This window comes from Pelodiscus sinensis, chromosome 1 (genome assembly GCF_052426305.1).
Source record: "Pelodiscus sinensis isolate ZL-2025 chromosome 1, ASM5242630v1, whole genome shotgun sequence".
In the NCBI taxonomy this organism is placed as follows: Eukaryota; Metazoa; Chordata; order Testudines; family Trionychidae; genus Pelodiscus; species Pelodiscus sinensis.
In genome coordinates this window covers 130,154,487-130,177,179 of record NC_143052.1, presented here as the reverse complement: position 1 = coordinate 130,177,179, position 22,693 = coordinate 130,154,487, and the positions used below count along the sequence as shown (strand labels likewise).

The following is a 22,693-nucleotide window of genomic DNA, read 5'->3' as shown; positions in this document are numbered from 1 at the left end:
AAAGACTACCAAGATGGTTTATTAGGTGATGAGCTTTCGTGGGCCAGACCCTCTTCCTCAGATCAAATAGTGGAAGAAAATTGTCACAACCATATACTGTATACCAAAGGATACAATTAAAAAAATGAACACATATGAAAAGGACAAATTATTTCAGAACAGAAGGAGGATTGGGGGGGGGGGGGGGGAGGTAAATGTCTGTGAGCTAATGATATTAGAGGTGATAATTGGGGAAGCTATCTTTGTAATGGGTAAGATAATTGATGTCTTTGTTTAAGATTAGGTGTAAAGTGTCAAATTTAAGCATGAATGACAGTTCAGAGGATTCTCTTTCAAGTGTGGTCTTAAAAGGTCTTTGAAGCAGGATGCAGGTAATCAAGTCATTGAGACAATGTCCTTTCTGGTTGAAATGGCAAGAAACGGTTTTTTCTTTGTGATCCTGTCTAATATCTGTTTTGTGGACATTGATCCTTTGGCGAAGTGTCTGAGACGTTTGTCCAATGTACATAGCAGACGGACACTTTCGGCACATGATAGCATAAATTATATTTCTGGATGAGCAGGAATATGTGTTCTTGATCTTATAACTCACTTGGCTAGGTCCAATAATGGTATCAGCCAATAGAATCTCCGAGATAGCTTCCTAAAGAAACTACAAAACATCGATAACCTCGATAACACCATCCTTGCCACCATAGACGTAGAAGCTCTATACACCAACATCCCACATGAAGACGGATTACAAACAATTAGAAACACTATCCCAGAGGACACCACTGCCACTTTGTTCTCAACCACAATTATTTCCAGTTTGAGAACAACTTATAGCTCCAGATCAGTGGCACAGACATGGGTACACACATGGCCCCACAGTACGCTAATATGTTTATGGCTGACTTAGAACAACATTTCCCCAACTCCCGTCCCCTTTAACTCCTTCTCTACTTATGCTATATCAACGACATCTTTATGATCTGGACGCATGGCACAGAGACATTCCACAGAGATTTTAACAACCTACACCCCACCATCAATCTCAGCCTGACCATTCTACACAAGAGACCCATTTCCTGGACACCACAGTACAAATCAGCAATGGAAAATTAGATACCACTCTCTACGGAAAACCCACCAACTCATACAGTTACCTACATGCTTCCAGCTCCCATCCAGAACACATCATACGATCCATCATCTATAGCCAAGCCCTTCGATACAACCGCATATGCTCTAATTCCACTGACAGAGACCAGAAACTTCAGGATCTCTACCAAGCATTTATAAACCTCAACTACCCACCGGGAGAAATAAAAAAAGCAAATTGAAAGAGCCAGACGAATACCTAGAAACCATCTACTTCAAGACAGACCCAAGAAAACCAACAATAGAACACCACTTGTTATCACCTACAGCCCCCAACTTAAACCTGTCCAACACATTATCAATAAACTACAGCTTATACTGGAATAGGATACTAAACTCCAAGAGTCTCTGGGAGACAGACCCATAGTCTCCTATAGACAACCACCTAACCTCAAGATGATTCTTACCAACAACCACAGGACATACCACACTAATACCAACCCTGGTACCTTCCCTTGCAACAAACCCCATTGCCAGCTTTGTCCACATATTCACTCTGCTGATACCATTATTGGACCTAACCTAGTGATTTATAAGATCAAGAACACATATTCCTGCTCATCCAGAAATATAATTTATGCTATCATGTGCCGAAAGTGTCCGTCTGCTTTGTACACTGGACAAACATCTCAGACACTTTGCCAAAGGATCAATGCCCACAAAACAGATATTAGACAGGATCACAAAGAAAAAACAGTTTCTTGCCATTTCAACCAGAAAGGACATTGTCTCAACGACTTGATTAGCTGCATCAAAGACCTTTTAAGACTACACTTGAAAGAGAATCCTCTGAACTGTCATTCATGCTTAAATTCGACACTTTACACCTAAGTTTAACAAAGACATCAATTATCTTACCCATTACAAAGACAGCTTCCCCAATTATCACCTCTAATATCATTAGCTCACAGACATTTACCTTCCTCCCCCCCATCCTCCTTCTGTTCTGAAATTTGATTTGTCCTTTTCATATGTGTTCATTTTTTTAATTGTATCCTTTGGTATACAGTATATGGTTGTGACAATTTTCTTCCACTATTTGATCTGAGGAAGTGGGTCTGGCCCACGAAAGCTCACCACCTAATAAACCATCTTGTCAGTCTTTAAAGTGCTACATAGTCCTGTTTATAGCATAATACAAGAACTGTTTTATCAAGACAATCTCTGGAAAGCTTACAGGCCAGTCCTGCTGAAAATGGCAAGTATTGTGGAAGGAAAGTTTAAAAAAAATATATATCATGCAGCATCAGACTTCATTTTTCCTGCTAAAGTAAGTTCTCTCCCCTCCTCCTTCCATTTTAGTGCAATTAACCTGGTTTGTGCAGTCATAATAAACACCAGATAAGTTGCCCAGGTGGATCCTGCGACAACAAGTTGTGTAATTCTCCAATTTTTTTTTTAAGTTTGTCATCTCTAGTGTAAGGGAAAGTCTCATCACACTATAATCTGAAGCCCTCTCTAGACATCCACTGGACTAATGCTGTATATCTTTCAAAGTGGATAAGCACTTCCTTATTCCTCTTTTGAAAAGTAAATGAGCTCCAGCAGGGGCTCTTGTGCATTTCAAAATTGGAACTTCACGTGCAGGCTGGGGCCAGCGGGAAGTCTCACTGACTCTGGGCTCCATAAGGGTGCTTCCAGTTTGAAATGCACAAGAGCCCCTAGGCTCTTGTGCATTTCAAAGCAGAAGTGCCCACATGGAGCATGGGGTCAGTGGGGTACTCAGAGTCCTCCGCTGACCCCAGGCTCCATGCAGCACTGGTGCTTTGAAATGCCACAGGGAGCCAAGGTCAGCTGGGGAGGGCTCTGCGCAGCATTTCCCCGGAACCAGCGCTTTGAAATGCTTTACAAGAACCCAGGATCAGCTAGGGGGTCCCCAGCTGACCCCAGGTTCTGTGGAAATGCTGCATGGACCTCAGGGTCAGCCAGGGAATCCCCAACTGACCCTGTGCTCCACATGGTGGCGTTTCAAAGCAGTAGCACCGTGACATTTCAAAGGGGCAGCGAACACCGTGCAGTGCTGCACAGAGCCCAGAGTACGGGCTCAAGGCAGCAGTGCCATATGGAAGTACCCCTTCTTTCCTCCCCTTTGATGCCTCTGATAGAGGCAGCAGGGGGGGCGAAATCGACTAGTCCTTAACATGCTTACCATATACCTCTCAGCAACTTGGGATCTAATTAGACACATGAGACTAGGTCAAATTGTAGCTCTTTACTATCTTATCCAGCTGGTCAGAGAAATATCTTAGGATGTCATGTCAAAGTTTTTTATTTTATTCTTTTCTGTGTCAGACTCCAGGACTCTTCCCAACAAAAACTGTACTCGTGACATATTAATGGTAAAAGGCCCCAATCAGCAGTGCTTATCCACCTAAAATTCTCATTCAAAACACTAAGCATTTAGGGGAGAATCACATGGAAGGTCAGGTCAGGCAATGTGTTAGCCCTCCCGCGCTCCCCCAGTCTGTACTTACATGCCAGCGATCAATCTTCTGGCATTTGATTTAGCGGGCCTAGTAAAGACCTGCTAAAATGAAAACTGAGGGCACCCACGGGCAACACCAGTACTCCTTGCAGTCGCGAGGAGACGGGAAGTCAATGGGAGCATTTACTCCCATCCACCTTCCACTGTGAAGATGGTACCAAGTTCAGCTTAAAATATGTCAACTCCAGCTACATTAATTTACTTAGCTGGAGTTATGTACCTTAAGCCAGCCTTCTGGGTCTCGTATAGACCTGGCTTTAGGGGCACATTCTGTGTATGCAGTTTCTAATGACTTCAGTCTCCTAGGCTGTCAGACTGCTCCTCTTGGGGGGGGGGGGGGGGGGACAAGGATTGCCATTTTGTTCTGTACAAGGTACCATACAAACATAGAAGGACCTTGGTCTGTGACTGGGGCTCTCAGATGACAGCCCAATACAAAGAGAGGATTATATTTCACCAATGCTGAAGTCACACAAACAAAACAGAGAGCATACCACATACTGGTGGCAGCAAAGCAGTCTAATGGCAACATGCTGTATTGACACTTCAGAGATGCAAGTTCATATCCCACTTCCTCCCCCTTTGGGAGCACTGAAGAATACATTCAATTCCAGGAACAAGCACCTTGTGGGGTTCTCCAGCAAGTCCTATAACTGCCTCACACAGACATTGTCTGGTACCTAAGGGAGACACGTCCAGCTCTCCTCACAGCAGATGCCTACTAAAGACAAGAAGTTTAGCACTGCCAGTTTAAAGCAGTAATACAGGCAGTCCCCGAGTTACGCAGATCCGACTTTCGTCGGATCCGCAGTTACGAACGGGGCTTTTCTTGCCCTGGAGGACGGGAGTGGCGGGACGCCCAGATGCGCCGCGGTCCGCCACCCCCGTCCTCCGGGGCGAGAAAAGCTGCCCCCCGTCTCCCTGGTCTGCAGGGAGACGGGGAGCAAAGCCTTGGAGCACGCCCGCAGTGGGACAGCCCAGGCGCGCTTGGGCTGTCCCACTGCGGGTGTGCTCCGCGGCTTTGCTCCCCGTCTCCCTGGTCTTACCAGCAGACCAGGGAGATGGGGAGCAAAGCCTCAGAGCACGCCAGCAGTGGGACAGCCGCGGCACGCCTGGACTGTCCTGCTGCCCGCGTGCTCTGCGGCTTTGCTCCCCGTCTCCCAGGTCAGCAGACCAGGGAGACGGAGCAAAGCCATGGAGGACTTGGGCGGTCCCGCCACCCCTGTCTCTCTGGTCTGCTGGGGGGGGGCTGCAGCTAGTGCCCCTCCCCCCCAAGCAGACCAGGCTTTTCTTGCCTACCCCTGGGGTAGAGCAGCTGGGGCTGCCGGGTTGGTCCCGCAGCGCTGCTCCGGACCAACCCGGCAGCACCCCAGCTGCTCTGCCCCAGGCATCCCTGCTGGTCAGTTTCAGCGGCTGCTGAAACTGACCAGTGGCTGACAACAGGAAGCCCGAGGCAGAGTTGCTTTGCCCCAAACTTCCTGGAATCAGCCGCTGATCAGTTTCAGCAGCAGCTGACTTGGGGACACCTGGGTTTCTTAAGTTGAATCTGTATGTAAGTCAGAACTGGCGTTCAGATTCAGCTGCGGTTGAAACTGATCAGTTTCAGCAGTGGCTGACGCCAGTTCCGACTTACATACAGATTCAACTTAAGAACAAACCTACAGTCCCTATCTTGTACGTAACCCGGGGACTGCCTGTACATCAATTCATTAACTGGTGCAATAGAAACTGATTTCAAATGGGAGTGGAGGGTCAACTGGGTGTTTTAGAAAAGTCACAACTCACACATGTATTTGAGAATAGCAAAGTGATTCCCCAGGAGCAGGGGTGGATTAACAAACAAAAACAACCAGCAGCCGGCCAGAGTTAGTCCTTGGTGGGCCACCGCCCCCATATTTGCCTGTGCCTCTGCAGGTATCAGGCGATTACAGCTCTCGTTGCCGTGAATGGTGATCCGTCGCCAATTGGAGCAGCGAGAAGTGGTGCAACCTAGGACACCGTTTCCCGCCACCAACAGCAATCAATGGGCAATGAGAGCTGCGGTCACCCGATACCTGTAGAGGTACAGGTAAATATAAATTTAGGAGCCTGCCGGGACTAACCCTCTGGATTGGATCTAGCCCGTGGGCCGGAATTTGCCCACTCTTGACCAATAGCATTTAGGCTACGTCTACACAGCAGAGTGATTTCGGGATACTTCCAGTATTCCAAAATAGCTATCCGCATCTTTAAACATGCCCATTATTTCGATTCCACGAGGGTTAAGGGATTTGTTGAAATAGCACTCTATTTCGAAATTTGGCATGGGATAGACTGTGCCAAATTTTGAAATAAGCCATTTCAAGGTAAGTGCGGTGTAGACACACCCTTCGAGAGCAACTGAAACCTCGGGATAAAAACTGGATTCTTGAACTGGTAACAACTTCACCCTTTGATGACACCATTCTTCTATCACTCAGTAACATTACAACCAGATCAGAAGCAGTGCCGACAGGCTCTGAAGCAAGTCACAAGCATTATTTGGAGAACTGTGGTCTCTTTTCTCCTCCTGGGAATACCAACCCAAATGAAGTATCCTCACTTATCCCTTTCCCCTACCTCCTTATCTCTGTTTTACTAACAAGGATCCTTCCAGTGCTGCTTCTGCCACATTCATTTGCTTTCCTCACATAAGAGCTCAAGGCATAACTCTACAGAATTCTATGGGGCTTCCCAAGCACAGAAGCATCCCAGCACCACAAAACTCAGCGATTGGCCTTTGACATTCACAATCTCTATAACATGCATGCAACACCAAGATGACAGACACAATGCTCCTATCAGCAGTATGTGGAGCATTGCATTCAGCTAAAGTACCAGAAAAGCAACTGAGCAGGAGAGAAAAAGGAATGGTCAGCTCAGAAAGGAGAGTGGAACAGGCAAAGGAATAAGGATGGTATTAAAAGAAAGAAGATGTGGTGGTACTAAGGCATTTAAAAACCTGACACAAAGGGACACAGTTGCGTTCCACAGGCCCCAAAAGGGAATTTCCTCTCTCATGTCTAATTCTATTTTTCAATAGCATCCAATAATAACAAGGCCCAGGGAAGCTACAAAACCTAATTCCCTTTACAAGTCTGATACCTAAAAGCTGTGCTATTCAACTTCGGAAGCCTCGGGAGCCACAACGATACTCATAGAGGGCCGCAACTCAAGTGTGGTTGCATATGCATGCAAATAACTTCTTTCACAAGGACAGGAATGAATACAAAGATTAAGGCAAGACTACACAACACACAGGCCCCATTTAAGTCAGTTCTGCTGATATTAATTCAATGCAACATTTACCCAATTTCTACCCATATGACAGCACTTTTAATGAGCAATGACAGTCCAGGAATTTAACTACTAAACTACATATCAGCGGAAGACCATTATATGGACTACTATTTTGTTTCGTCTCCCACCTGCAGGCTGTGTGTTGAGCCCCACATAAACCCAAACTGCACCATGGGCTGCAAACAGGCTGCGGGCCATGTTGATTAGCCCTGCTTAAAAGAGAGAAGTCTAAACAAAGACATTGGCTGGATGGTCTGCCACAGTCCATATCCTAATGACATTTTTTAAAAAACCAAATAAAGGGAACTTACAGTGGGTACTAAGTGCTCATCAGCGTCATTTAGCATAGACAATGACAATTTCTCCCCCCCCCCCCCTTTTCCCCTTCTCTGTGCTCCATGCCCTCTCTGTGCAATTTATTTGAAAACTGGACCCTTTAAACTTCTTTCATCTGAAGAAGTGGGTTGTGCCTACGAAACTTCACGATACCATCTATATGTTTTGTTAATCTCTAGGGTACTGTAACACTATTCTTTGTTTTTTAAGTTTTTCCAGTTACAGACTAACATGGAAACTTTTGAACAAGGCCCAAAAAAATTCCTAATGTACCAGCTCCAGGCTGGGCACCTCAACAACTGCACCAGGTTTCTCAATCTCCTGTAAAACACAAAAGTGTACCTTTAGCCTCTCTGAGCAATGTTCCCTGTAAGTGGTGCACTTGTGTTGCTCAGAAGAGATTCAGATGCCACCCAGCTGATTAGTGATGGGCACGCTATTAGGTTGTGTGCGTTTACTGGTGGTGCACATTCACACGTCTCAGCTAACATAAAAACGTATTCCACACATGCATGGAAATCTACACACAGATGGAAGAAATTAGAGGGAATGTTGCCTCTGGATGCAGCAAAGCACCCAGCATTCCCATTATTGCCTCTGATCACCCCTTCTTAAGATAGCAACATTAGCATAGGACCTAATGCATACAAGATGTAAAACAAAGATTAGGGAGAAAAGGGAAGCAGTTCATCAGGAACCTGGACTCTGATAGGAAACTCAACAGGGGAAACAAAGCATAAGCCTAAAAGGGGAAAAGTGGCTGAAGAGACAAAAGCAAATTCTCATTACCTGTCAAAAGGGGCTGGAAAGTGGGAATCTCTTGCAATTTTATCACATCGGGATCATTGCTTATGTTCCGCAAGGACTGTGTTCCTGGAGCCACCACCACGATATCGTCCATTTTAGCTCGGTGCTTGGCTGGAGAAGGGGATGCTGTGGGGAGGGAGGGGGAACCAAACATGTAAATGAATAAAAGTAAAGATAAAGGGAAAGAAAAAAAGATAGCCAACTATCATTACTGATCTGTTTCATCCTTTACCAAGAGAGCATGACTGAAGTGGGCATACTCTGTCTACATTAAGTTTTTCTATAGCAACCACTACTGTAGTACCTAGATGCCCCCCAGGTAAGTGAAATGGACTGTACTGTGCTCTTCTACTTTCTCCAGTTATAAGAGGCTGGGCTTGATAGACATAGATCACACACACACTTTTGTATCACAGTCAAAATTATTCCAGGTTTTTTTAAGTCAACGGCATGCTGAACAAAGACTATTTATTGCTTTCCAATAACTCAATCTACTTACATTGTAAGGAACTGCTGCAGGCCATTTAAAACCTTCATGTAGACTAAGGAGGTAAAAAAATATATACAAATATTAACTGTGTAACCGATAAAAATGTTATTGGTTACATGGTTAACCATGGGGCCCAGCCCCAAGCGGGACTTGGCGTGAAATACATCACGGGTGGGAGGCTGCTTCAGCCCTGCTGGGCACCGGTTAATGATAAGCATTACACAGTAAGTTATATCCCTAATTTAAACCTGGAAACATTGCATTTTTTTAAATGCTAGAGCATCACCATCAACTTAAAACTTTGGACCAAGTTTAATGTTATTAAAAGCAATCCAAAGAACAACAGAAATGTTTTCATTTTTTAAACCCAAACAAGACAGTTAAAAATTTAGTTTTAAACAAGTGAACAACCCCTTGTGCTATTTGAATCTTAAAATACCACAGCCTAAAAATAAAATCTTAGAGTGGCATGAACAAAAGTGAAACCAACTTTACTAGTTTTCACTATCCAGTGAAGCATAAAAGAGTGCATATGAAACAAGCACACATGCTGACAAGTACAGCATTTTTTAATTCTTTCATTTTTAATAATCTAAAGGGCTTTATAGTAACACAAGTACAGCTTAAGGATGTTAAGTATGGGGTAACGGTCTAATCAAATTGCTGATGTAAAATTCCTAGTGGGGGAGTCCCCAGCTGATACCGTGCACCACACCTCCTGCAGCCTCCGGACACCCCAGCTGGCCCCAGGCTTCAAGTGGTGCTGCACTTTCAAGTACCCCCTCTATAGAATAGAGGCAGCAAGGGGAGGGGTGACAAGTCAACTGACCCTAACACAGATATTTTTGACACCACATGATTTTGAAGGTGATGCTGTCCCATTGCATATAAGGCTTTTTTAAAAAAAAAAATCCTCAAAACATGTCCTGCTCAAGTCACTTTCTGGATTTCACTGGGCATATACAGTGTTGCAGCTATTTGTTGTAATGTAATGTCATTACACATTGCAATGAAAGTTTGATAAAAACCAACTCTGCTCAAGTTTCTCCCAACATTTTCCTCCAGGAGTCTTAGGTGAGGCTGGAGTTTCTCCACCCTCCCATGGCCAGGCGAGCAGCGTGCAGCAGAGGCAGCAAGCTGAAATGTGCCAACAAGACACTGTCCCCTCACCAGTTTTGTCTTTTGCAGCAGGACTGGAACACTGGTCCGACCATCAAGGCTCGGAGCAACAGCGCTGCTGCCCTTCCCATCGCCCAGGCCTCGCCAACAGCTTAGTAGCCTCCTGCCCGCCTCCACCCACCCCTCCCTCCCTCCCTACGGCTCCACCATCAAACGCTGGCTTCCTTAGCTACAGAGCGTGGCCCCTTGCCCGGCTGTCATGTCGGGGCCCTCCTCACGCACGTGTGCACGGCGGGGCGCTGTCACTTCAGGCTCGCGCAGCGCACCCCGCTCACACAGGGCTCCCTCAGCCACCTCCCCGGCCTTTCACAAGCGTCCCAGCAGCCCGCCGCGCCACCCCAGCCGCTGCGCCCAGCGCCCCTCTCGGGACTGGAGCAAGGGGGGGGGGGGCCGGAGAGACCGACCTGACGTGCTCAGATCACTCGGCCGGTGCTCCGCTTCCGCGCTTTGCTCTGCTCCCATGGTGGCGGCTGCAGGAGTCCGGCCAGGAGCTGCTCACGGCTGCAAGCGCGGCACCCCCGCCAGCAACCTCCCCTGCGCCGCCAGCCTCCGCCCCCCGCGCGCAGCGCTCCGGCTGCCCGGCTCCTGCAGCCTGGGCAGGCGGGACACGCCCAGCGCCGCAGCCGCAACCTCCGCACGCGGGCTAGGGACCAAGCCCGACTCCCTGCAGCCGCGGCCGGGCTTTGGCTGCCCGCAGACAGGCGCCTTCCGGGTTCCAGCAGCCAGCCCGCTCCCAGGCTTGTTTCTGTTCCTGGGTCAAGAGCAGGAGGCCTCGCCCATGCAGCAGAGGGGAGGAGGGAGCCCTCAATGGCTGGGCTTTAAAGGGCTGCACGGCCTCCCCTGATACAGCCCGCCACAGCAGGGAGACTAGTACGGTATAATAATTGCTATGGGCATTGGAGAAGGGTCAGAAAAGGGCGACAAAAATGATTGGAACGGCGAGATGGAAAAGACTTTTCAGCTTAGAAAAGAGGAGACTAAGGGGAGGGGGGCATGAGAGAGGTCTATAGAATCATGACTGGGGTGGAAAAAGTGAAGAAGGTAAAGTTAAGTGCTTGTTACCATGACATCAGAACTAAAGGTCATCAAATGAAATTAATACCCAGCAAGATTCAAAGAAGCAAACCTTCTTCACAGGGTGCACAGTCAACCTATGGAACTCCTTGCCAGAGGATGTTGGGAAGACCAGGACTTTTAACAGGGCTAGATAAATGCCTGGAGATAACAAGCATCTAGCCTGCCAAATGCAGTAAGCCAGAAAAGGAAAGAGTTACCTGAGAGGACTGGAAAAGAAAAATAAAGGAGCCTTTTAAACTGCTAACTAAAATTAGAAAGGAAAGGGATGGGGGAGCTAGAGTATATTGGAGTATTAAACGTCTCTGGGCCCTGAGCCTGCAAATATTTATAATGCATATCCTGTAAGTATGCAACCTATTTGTTATCTAAGAGTTTTATACTTCCACCAACATTCCTTCTAATCTTTTCCTTCCATATGCAGAATTTTTATGTGCACCGAGGCATGTGCAAATGTGTGCCAACAGTGGAAGCAAATAAACCTGGTTGTGGGCACTCTGCTAATCATCTGGGAGGCATTTGAATCTGTCCTGAGTGGGTACACGAGCATACAGCTTACAGGAAACTCTGACGGCCACCCATCACCTCACTATCAGAATATCATCCATGTGAAATTGATTAGCAACAGCAAAATCCTTGCTAGACTTTGTGGATTCTTCATGGCTTTCTCCCTTGTTGAGATATAAAAACTGTCCTTGGGAAAGGGGTTTTTGGTTTGTGTGGTCTATTTGTTCATTTGGAGCTGCTTCAGGAGAGTGAGTAGAAAAGGGAAGATTTGCAATGTTTCCTGAAGATGGGAAGACTCTGGATTCATTTAATCTGGAAGTTGATTCATACGGGGTGTGTCTAGACTACATCTCTCTGTCGACAGAGAGATGTAGATTAGGCGCATCGAAATTGCTAGTGAAGCAAGGATTTAAATATCCCGTGCTTCATTAGCATGAACATGGCCACCATGTTTTTTCGACATGGACCTTTTTCGAAAAAACGGCATTATAGATGTGGATCTGTCAAAAATTAACCCTTTTTCAACCGATCCTATAAATCTCATTTTTTGAGGAATACAGGATCTGTCGAAAAAGGGTTTATTTTCAACAGATCTGCATCTAGACTGCCGGGGTTTTTTTTCAAAAAAGCTCCATGTCAAAAAAAAGTGGTGGCCATGATTATGCTAATGAAGCATGGGATATTTAAATCCCTGCTTCATTAGCAATTTCGATGTGCTTGATTTGCATCCCTCTGTCGACAGAGGGATGCAGTCTAGATGTAGCCTGAGTGAAAAGGATTACTCTGCTCATCTGAAGAAGTAGGTTTTGCTCATATATATCTGTGCGTGCATGTGTGTGTTCTCTAAGGTGCCACAGGACCTGAGACTTATGAATAAAGTCATGAATGTATGTGTTTTCAGGGTCAAGGCCTAAATCTCTTATACCCCTATCATGGAAACACAGATAGAAATGTTGTATTAAAACTACTGTTTTGGAATCAAGTTCATGTTACACAGGTTAAAAAAGGAAGGCACATCTGGGTCACGCTTGGGTTATGCAAAGTTATAAATATCAGTTATAGAGATCACAAGGTACATCAGTTACATAACCAGCACTGTCCTAGATTGGGGTCTATGAGTTTTTAAAGCATCAGGGAATAAGGTTGCGTCTACACAAAATAGCTACCCTATGTTTACACAAGCTGCCTGTTATTTTGAAATATTTTTCAAAATAATGGGCACGCTCTTTTGCCATCCCAGTAAACCTCATTGCACGAGGGATAAGGGATGGCTCAAAATAGCATGTTATTTCGAAATCTGGCACTGTGTAGATGCACCAAATTTCAAAATAAACTATTTTAAAGCAGATTTGAGATAAGATATGCAATTTGCATAGCACAAATTGTATATATCTTATTTCGAATTTAGGGTGCTGTGTAAACACACCCTAAATGTTATAAGGTATGCCACCCATTGGGCATATAGAGACTGTGTCAGTGACACTAGTTCCATCAATAGTAGTCAAGTTAAACACATGGATAAGTAAGTGATCAGGGCCTTATGAATTTGTTGTATGTTTCAGTGAAACATTTGAAATGTCACTCAGCCATCTCCATTGGAATCAGGGGCGGATATAGGGCAGGGCGAACGGGGCGGCTGCCCCGGGCCCCACGCTTCAGAAAGCACCGCGCATGCGCCGTGGTGCCGCTGCACATGCGCATGGCGTCACTGCGCATGTGCCGTGGCAAAGGGGGGGCCCCGCGGAAATATGCTGCCCGGGGCCCCGCAAAACTGTCATCTGTCCCTGATTGGAATTGTCTCATTTCTGAGGCAGCATTGGGCATGCACTCAATTTTTCAGAACCCCTCCCCAAAAGTAGCATTAATCCATATGCAATTTGTCAGAGACGTATATTCATTCATTTTTCAACTTGTACAAACATTTGCAGGGAAATCAGCTCAGCTGCATACAGTCTTCTAATTTTAAAGTCATTGGTCACAGTCATGAGATGAGAGCCTAAATTTGTAACCCAAACATCTTAATCTCTAAAAACTGCATAGAAAATTACTTTGTTATTCTGATTTTATTGTATTGATTATTTTTGATGAAACGATGAAATTTAGCACTCATCTCATAAAAAGCAAGTAACATCTACCTGTGATACATAACTAAACAGTTGGAAACAGCATTCTGTATTTATCACTGGGACAAGGCTGAGATAAGAACAACCAGAAAGAAAATTCACAGGGTGCTTAGGTTGAGCAAAAAGGAAAATAACCTCTGTGAACCTTTATTGTTTTTGTATCTAGCACAACCAAAACAGCAACAAACCCCTCTTCATGTCTCTGGACACATTCCCTTAATAACTTGTAAACCTTGACAAAAAATAAGATTATTTATAAAATAATATAAACACATCAACTCTTCCCTCTCTAGCATTCTCTGTGCTGGCTCCTAGCCAAGCCCGAATAAATATATGTATCTGACAAATTGCATGCTTATCTCCAGTGTGAAGCCCAAGCTCTTTGTAAAGTTCCGAATTTTAGCTCAGCAGTACTTCATTATTCCCCAGATGAGAGTACCTGGGTCATTTCTCAGTCATAAACTATAGAATGTCTCTACACAACAAGTTACTACATGGCAAGCCAGGGTATGAATCTGCAACATAACATCCCATGCAGACACTGCCACAGCACAATGAAAGTCCTGGTGTGCAGTTTCTGGGACGTTCATTGCACTGTTCATGTGAGAGGCATGGCAATTTTCTGCAATATCCTGGACTAAGCCCCTGCACTCACAGGAAGCAATGGGAAAGTGGAACAACATGTCTCCCCTCCCCCCTGGCTCCCAGCTGCATCACTCAGGGAAGGGGGCTCCCCTCTCTCTCTCTCTCTCCCAGCCCTGCATTCACTGGCAAGAAGTGGAAAGATATGGTTGGGGCGGGGAGCAGAGCGAGCTACGGTCCCATTGCTCCACTTCCCTCTTCCTTCCAGTATCTGGGATACTTGTCTCCTCTGTCAGAGTCAGTCTTCCCCTGGCTGTGTCACACAGGGGAGAGTTTTGCTACACTAATGACTAAACCATATTTCCATCTCATGGCTATTTGATGGCCTATTTAATATGATATGAGTCATCAGGTTCAGTCTAACTACTACTACACCACGGGCATCCACATGAAAGCCCATTGCTGGCTGTCTCAAAAAAAAGGACAAGGACTGAATGGGCATAGAGAATAAATTAGCCTTTATAAATAAATTAGATTCAATTTGTATCCATGGGTATCCACATCCGCAGATATGGATATATGCAGTTCATGTTTGCAGATTCAGATGTGGATATCAATTTTCTATTTGGGCTGGAGTCTAATGAGAAAAAAAACAAGCAGTGCAAGCATGAAGTTGGTGGCCAAAAATGTAACCATATTACATTGTGCATTGTGCCAATGTGTTAACATGTTTAAAAGGATCACGTTTCTTGTAATAAATTTCATAGACTCATAGAACACTAGAACTAGAAGGGACCTTGAGAGGCCATCAAGTCCAGTCCACTTCATTCACAGCAGGACCAAGCACCACCTAACTCATTCCTTACAGATGTCAGTCTAACCTGTTCTTAAATATCTCCAGTGATAGAGATTCCACAATCTCCCTAAGCAATTTATTCTAGTGTTTAACCATCCTGACAGTTAGAAAATTTACATTAGCAAGTATTTCCACTAATTCTCATAGTCATCTTCGGTGGGGATTATCTGCTGAAGGTACATTATGGCTATGTCTAGACTGGCATGATTTTCCGCAAATGCTTTTAACGGAAAAGTTTTTCTGTTAAAAGCATTTGCGGAAAAGAGCGTCTAGATTGTCATGGGTGCTTTTCCGTAAAAGCACTTTTCCAATGCCAATCGCCATTTTCGCCATCGGGACTTTTTTGCGCAAAACAGTTTTCAGCTGTCTACACTGGCCTTTTTGCGCAAAAGCATTTCCAGAAAAGGGCTTTTGCCCGAACGGGACTGTCAAAGCGTTTGCGCAAGAAGCACTGATTTCAGACAGTAGAACGTCAGTGCTTTTGCACAAAATCAAGCAGCCAGTGTAGACAGCTGGCAAGTTTTTCCGCAAAAGCAGGCACTTTTGTGGAAAAACTTGCCAGTCTAGATGCAGCTTATTTTGTAATTTTTACCATTTTGTGAAAATTATCTGTATAATTGTGACTTTTTTATTTAATTTTCTCATTTATTATCAAAGGTTCTATGTTACTCTTGTGAGAGGTGGGCACATGTGCCCTGCACTCCAGAGGAAATCACTGGCAAGAACCTGAGTGATGAGAGGAAACAGTGCAGATGCAACAAGTGTGCCTAGTCCCATTATGTAACTAAAATGTACATTTTACAGTGACTTTGTGAAAAGTTTACTGCAAATAAGACTTCTGATTATATGAGCACTAGAGAAGTGTAATGTTGCTCTGTACTTCAATACAAGAAAAAGTATTAATAATTATGTATAAAGTACAGATTAACATGGCTACTACCCCCTGAAACTTTTTAGCTATATATAAACTATAAATAATCCTATATAGAGCTATATCCTATATAATCCTATATATCCTATATAATCCTATATATTTCCCCATATGTGATCCTATCCTTTGATAGGATAATGAGTCTGCTGGATAAGGGAGAAGTGGTGGACGTGGTATACCTAGACTTTAGCAAGGCATTTGATATGGTCTCGCATGATATTCTTATCAATAAATTAGGCAAATACAACTTAGATGGGGCTACTATAAGGTGGGTGCATAACTGGCTGGGTAACCATTCCCAGAGAGTAGTTATTAACGGTTCACAATCCTGCTGGAAAGGAGTAACAAGTGGGGTTCTGCAGGGGTCTGTCTTGGGACTGGTTCTGTTCAATATCTTCATCAACGATTTAGATATTGGCAGACTGAGTACGTTTATTAAGTTTGCAGATGATACCAAGCTTGAAGGGGTTGCAACTGCTTTGGAGGATAAGATCATAATTCAAAATGATCTGGACAAATTGGAGAAATGGTCTGAGGTAAACGGGATGAAGTTTAATAAGGACAAATGCAAAGCGCTCCACTTAGGAAGGAACAATCAGTTTCACACATACAGAACGGGAAGCGACTGTCTAGGAAGGAGAACGGCAGAAAGGGATCTAGGGATTGTAGTGGACCACAAGCTAAATATGAGTCAACAGTATGATGCTGTTGCAAAAAAAGCCAACATGATTCTAGGATTCATTAAGGGGTCTGTTGTGAGCAAGAAACAATAAGTCATTCTTCCGCTCTACTCTGCGCTGATTAGGCCTCTGTTGGAGTATTGTGTCCAGTTCTGGGCTCCACATTTCAAGAAAGATGTGGAGAAATTGGAGAAGGTCCAGAGAAGAACAACAAGAATGATTAAAGGTCTGGAGAACATTACCTATGAAGGAAAACTGAAAGAATTGGGCTTGTTTAGTTTCGAAAAGAGAAGACTGAGAGGGGACATGATAGCGGTTTTCAGGTATCTAAAAGGATGTCACAAGGAGGAGGGAGAAAACTTGTTCTTCTTGGCCTCTGAAGATAGAACAAGAAGCAATAGGCTTAAACTGCAGAAAGGGAGGTTTAGGTTGGACATTAGGAAAAACTTCCTAACTGTCAGGGTGATTAAACACTGGAATAAATTGCCTAGGGTGGTTGTGGAATCTCCATCTGTGGAGGTATTTAAGAGTAGGTTAGATAAATGTCTATCAGGAATGGTCTAGACCAGTAGTCCCCAACCTTTTTGTGGCCAATAGCACATTCACGTTTTCAGAAGAGTGTGGCGGGTGCCAACAAAAAAAGGCATCAAATGTGAAATTGAAGGCTATTTTCAAATTAAATGTGAATTGGGTAAATTTGATAGAAACTTAATTTAGTTAGATAATTTTTATTTTAATTATATTGTAATTCATTTTTTAAAAAATTCTGCATTAATAAAAAGGGGGGATGTCCAAATGTTGAGCAAAAAAAGCACCCTCCCCCGCAAAAAAAACCATGGCACCTTTAAATCTCACACTCCACATCCCCACCATGGCAGGGGGAAGAATGTCAATTTTGTGGGCCCCCCCCATTAGAGAAAAAATAGAAAAAAGGCATCAAATATGAAATTGAAGGCTATTTTCATATTAAATGTGAACTGGGTAATTTTGATAGAAACTTAATTTAATTGGATAATTTTTATTTTAATTATATTGTAATTCATTTTTAAACAAAATTCTGCATTAATAAAAAGGGGGGATGTCCAAATGTTGAGCAAAAAAAACACCCTCCCCCCCCCCAAAAAAAACATGGCACCTTTACATTTCACACTCCCTTCCATATGGCAGGGGAAGAATGTCCCAAGTGGCTTTCCAGCTGAGAAACAGAAAATACCAGACATTTTACTGGGGGGGCGGGGGGGAGAGCGCGACAGGCCAGGGGTTTGGATTGTGCCTTAGGGCAGGGGATTGGGGTGCAGGGTCTGGGAGGAGAGTTCTGTGGGTGAAGATATCGGAGTGGGAGTAGCTGGGGGGCCGGACACTTACCAGCGAGACGCACTGCTCTCCTGTTTCTCCCACAGGACCTGCCTGGCCATGTGCTTGAGGATTGGTAGGTTCCCGCAGCTGCCATTGTCCAATGGGCTTGTGCGGGGAGGCGGAAGCGGCCATGAGGGACCCTCCCCTGCCAGCTCGCAGCTCCTGCACCACAAAGGGCCCCACCATGGCTCTTTTGCGTGGGGGGGGCAGGGGGACTGTTGCTGCCTCACAACCGGACCCGACCAGCGTGGGATTTACTCCAGCTACTGAAGCGCCTGCACGGGCTGCCTGCTGCGGTGGGGGCAGAACTTAAGCCTCCAAAACACCGCATCGGGCTCCCTTGCAGGCCCCAGGCTGCCAACCCTGCTCTAAGCAGAGGTGAATGTGAGTAGTTTTAAAACGCTGGTGCGGGTGCACATAAACGCCCCCGCGGGCGCCATGGCACCCATGGGCACCATGTTGGGAACCACGGGTCTAGACAGTACTGGGTCCTGCCATGAGGGCAGGGGACTGGACTTGATGACCTCTTGAGGTCCCTTCCAGTCCTAGTATTCTATGATTCTATGATAAGGATGCGCAGATATTTGTTATTCCCAGGGGTCGACAATTAGGGCAATCTACTCGCCCGTGGCGGGTAGATTTTAGCCTGGTGCGGCCGCACAGCAAGGTTAGCGCATGCGCAGAGTGCCAAACTGCGCGGCTGGTGAGCAGGGCTCGCCGCCGCTTGTCAAGCTCTCATTATTCCAAAACTGTTGAAATTAAAAATAAAATGTTCCTGTATATATGTATTATAACAATAACAGTTTAATATTTAAAAAAAAACACCTCTATCATTCTGTGCATGTGTGAAATTGATTGTTCCTTCCTAAGTGGAGTACTTTACATTTCATCCTCTTTAGCTCAAATAATTTGCTATATTTGGTTCATGGATTTGGATTGAGAACTGGCCCTAAGGTGAATTGAGTTTAAGGGTACGTCTAGACTACATGCCTCTGGCTACAGAGGCATGTAGATTAGGGTACCGGACATAGTAAAATGAAGCGGCGATTTAAATAATCGCCGCTTCATTTAAATTTACATGGCTGCCGCACTGAGCTAACAAACAGCTGATCAGCTGTTTGTCGGCTCAGCGCGATAGTCTGGACGCTCCCCTGCTGACATCAAAGGTATTTGTCGACCACTCAGGTATGCCTCATCCCAAAAGAAAACTTTGAAAAGAACAATCTGTAGGTATAAAAAGAGAATGCAGGAAGAAACCTATCACTAATAGTGGAGGCTATCATATTCATAAACAATAAAGAAAGATAATATCTCATTACCGCTAAATAACGTTGTGGTATACTCACATCTGGAGAACTGCATGCAGATATAGTCTTCTTATCTCAAAAGAGATCTATTGGGTACATCAGGTACAAGTGTGTACCTAATCAGTACAAGTCAGCACATAACAACAACCTTATGTTCTCATGGTAATGGGGGGAGTTCAACTATTCAGACATCTGGTAGGAAAATAGCACAGCAGGACACAGATTATCCAACAAGTTCTGGGAATGTAGCAGAGACAATATTTTATTTCAGAAAGTGGAGAAAGCCGCTCTAGATTTGATTATGACAAACTGGTTGAGAATGTGAAATTAAAGGCACTTTGAGTGAAAGTGGCCATGAAACAACAGAGTTCATGATTCTAAGGAATGGGAGGCGGAAGAACAGCAAAATAAAGACAGTGGATTTTACCAAACTCATGAAGGTGGTAGATAAGGTCCTATGGGAAGCAAGTCCAAGCGGAAAAACAAGTGAAGACTGCTGGCAGTTTTCCCCACTGGGTAGAAAAGACTGAAAGTATGTCAAGAGACAACCCTGGCTTAACCATGGTGTTCTCAATTATCTAAAACCCAAGAAGGAGTACAACAAAAGGTATAAACTAGGTCAAATTACTAAGTATGAATATAAGCAAATAACACAAGTATGTAGGCACAAAATTAGAAACGCCAAAGCACAAAACAAGCTCAGTCTAACTAGAGACATAAAGGGTGACAAGAACATATTCTTTAGAAAAGACCAAAGTACAAGGTAGGCCCATTTAATGAGGGGGAAAACAATAACAGAAAATGTGGAAATGGCAGAGATGCTTAACAAATTTTTTGTTTTGGTTTCACCAACAAGGTTGGATGCTTAACATAGTGAATGCCAGTAAAAATGAGATAGGATTAGAGGCAAAAGTAGGAAAAGAACAAGTTAAAAATTAGATAAGTTAGATGTCTTCAAGTCATCATGGTCTGATGAAATGCATCCTAGAATACTCATAAGCTACGTCTAGACTACATCCCTTTTTCGGAAAAGGGATGTAAATTAGACATATTACAATTGCTAATGAAGTGGGGTTTTAAATCTCCCGTGCTTCATTAGCATAAAAATAGCTACCACTTTTTTCTTGAAATAAGGGATAAGGGATCTTTCAGAAAAGGCTTTATTTTCTGAAAGATCAGCGTCTAGACTGGCGCTTTTCTCCGGCAAAGCTCTGTGCCGAAAAAAAGCGGCAGACATTTTTATGCTAATAAAGCGCGGGAGATTTAAATCCCCGCTTCATTAGCAATTGTGATACGTCTAATTTACATCCCTTTTCCGAAAAAGGAATATAGTCTAGACATAGCCATAGAGTTGACCAAGGAGGTATCTGAGTCATTAGCTATGCTCTTTGAAAAGGCATGGAAGATGGCAGAGGTTCCATGAGACTGGAAAAGGGCAATTGCATGGCTAATCTATAAAAAGGGAAATAAGGCCATTCATTTGTGTACCTGGAAAGATCACAGAAAAAATAAATAAGCAGTCATGTCTAACCAACCTGATAGCTTTGACAAAGTAACAAGCCTTGTGGATGGGGCGGAGGGAGTGGTTGACGTGGTCTATCTTGACTTTAGTAAAGTTTTTGATACTAATGTAACCTAGATGGAGTTATAATAAGGCAATTGCCAAACTGATAGGAAAATAGCGCCCAGGGTGCTGGGCAAAGGCAGAGGAGGAGAGGGGAGGAACAGGTGCAGGGTTGTCCTGGCCCTTACACAGCCCTCTGGGTCCCCTTTCACTAGTTGACTCTGCTTAGAGAGTTTACTTATAAAGGCTATGAATGAGAACACACGAAGAGGGGTTTGTAGGAGCTTTGGACAACAAGCTAAATACAAGTCAACAGTGTAAAACTCCTGCAAAAAAAGCCAACATCAGTGTTGTAAGCAAGATGCAAAAAGTAATTCTTGTGTACTGGGAAAGAAGCCTGAACCATGGTAACAATCACTGGGTTTACAGGAATTTGCTAGGTCTGGTACTAGTGTTTTACAGTAGCTATTTCTTACACTGTATATGTATGTAACTGCCCCTTGTAGGGTTGTGCTACATTCAATAGCAATTAGGGATGTTAAGGGCTAGTCAACTATCCTATAAGCAAACGCTTATCAGATAGTTGACAGGATAGCCGACTAGTTGCTTTCCCCTCACCCCCACTTGCTGCCTGGATCAGACAGAGGCAGCAAAGAGGGGAGAAAAAGGGGTACTTCAAAGCGGCAGCACTGCACACAGCCTGGGGTCAGCTGTTCTGTGTGGCACTGCCGCTTTGAATGCTGCAGGGAGCCTGGTGTCAGGCTCCTTGCAGCATTTCAAAGCAGCGTGCTGCCTGGAGCCTGAGGTCAGGTAGGAACTCCCCAGCTGACATAAGAACATAAGAATGGCCATACTTGGTCAGACCAAAGGTCCATCTAGCCCAGTAGCCTGTCTGCCGACAGTGGCCAGCACCAGGTGCCCCAGAGGGGGTGGACCAAAGACAATGATCAAGCAATTTGTCTCGTGACATCCGTCTCCAGCCTCTGACAAACAGAGGCCAGGGACACCATTCCTACCCTCTGGCTAATAGCCTTTTATGGACCTAACCTCCATGAATTTATCTAGCTTCTCTTTAAACTCTGTTATAGTCCTAGCCTTCACAGCCTCCTCTGGCAAGGAGTTCCACAGGTTGACTACGCGCTGTGTGAAGAAGAATTTTCACTTATTAGTTTTAAACCTGTACCCATTAATTTCATTTGATGTCCTTTAGACCTTATATTATGGGAACTAATTAATAACATTTCTTTATTCACCCTCTCCACACCAAAAATGATTTTATATACCTCTATCATATCCCCCCTCAGTCTCCTCTTTTCCAAACTGAAAAGTCCCAGTCGCTTTAGCCTCTCTTCATATGGGACGTGTTCCAAACCCCTGATCATTTTAGTTGCCCTTTTCTGAACCTTTTCCAAGGCCAAAATATCTTTTTTGAGGTAAGGAGTCTACATCTGTACACAGTACTCAAGATGTGGGTGAACCATAGTTTTATACAGGGGCAGTAAGATATTCTGGGTCTTATTTTCTATCCCTTTCTTAATAATTCCTAACATTCTATTTGCCTTTTTGACCACTGCAGCACACTGTGTGGACGTTTTCAGAGAACTATCCACGATAACTCCAAGATCTCTTTCCTGATTTGTCATAGCCAAATTAACCCCCATCATATATGTATAGTTGGGGTTATTTTTTCCAACGTGCATTACTTTACACATATCCACATTAAACTTCATTTGCCATTTTGTTGCCCAATCACTCAGTTTTGTGAGATCTTTTTCAAGTTCTTCACAGTCTGCTTCTGTCTTGACTACCTTAAACAGTTTAGTATCATCTGCAAACTTTACTACCTCACTGCTTGCCCCTTTCTCTGGATCACTTATGAATAAGTTGAATAAGATTGGTCCTAGGACTGAACCTTGGGGGACACCGCTAGTTACCCCTCTCCATTCTGAAAATTT

At 44.4% G+C, this 22,693-nt stretch overlaps 1 protein-coding gene across 2 annotated transcripts in view; it reads right to left on the bottom strand.

Annotated features, from left to right (window-relative positions):
• Positions 1–10,460, bottom strand: part of BORCS5 (BLOC-1 related complex subunit 5) — a 90,517-nt gene extending 80,057 nt beyond the window's left edge. Inside the window, exons 1-2 of one of the 2 annotated variants that reach the window (XM_075901143.2) lie at positions 10,163–10,460; positions 8,072–8,215 (exon numbers count right to left, since the gene is read on the bottom strand). In XM_075901143.2, coding sequence (XP_075757258.1) covers positions 8,072–8,215; positions 10,163–10,220 — 202 coding nt within the window. In that variant the 5' untranslated portion in view covers positions 10,221–10,460. The remainder of the gene's footprint in view (positions 1–8,071; positions 8,216–10,162) is intronic. The other variant, XM_075901139.2, reaches the window with a different exon arrangement.
• Positions 10,461–22,693: the final 12,233 nt, after the last annotated feature.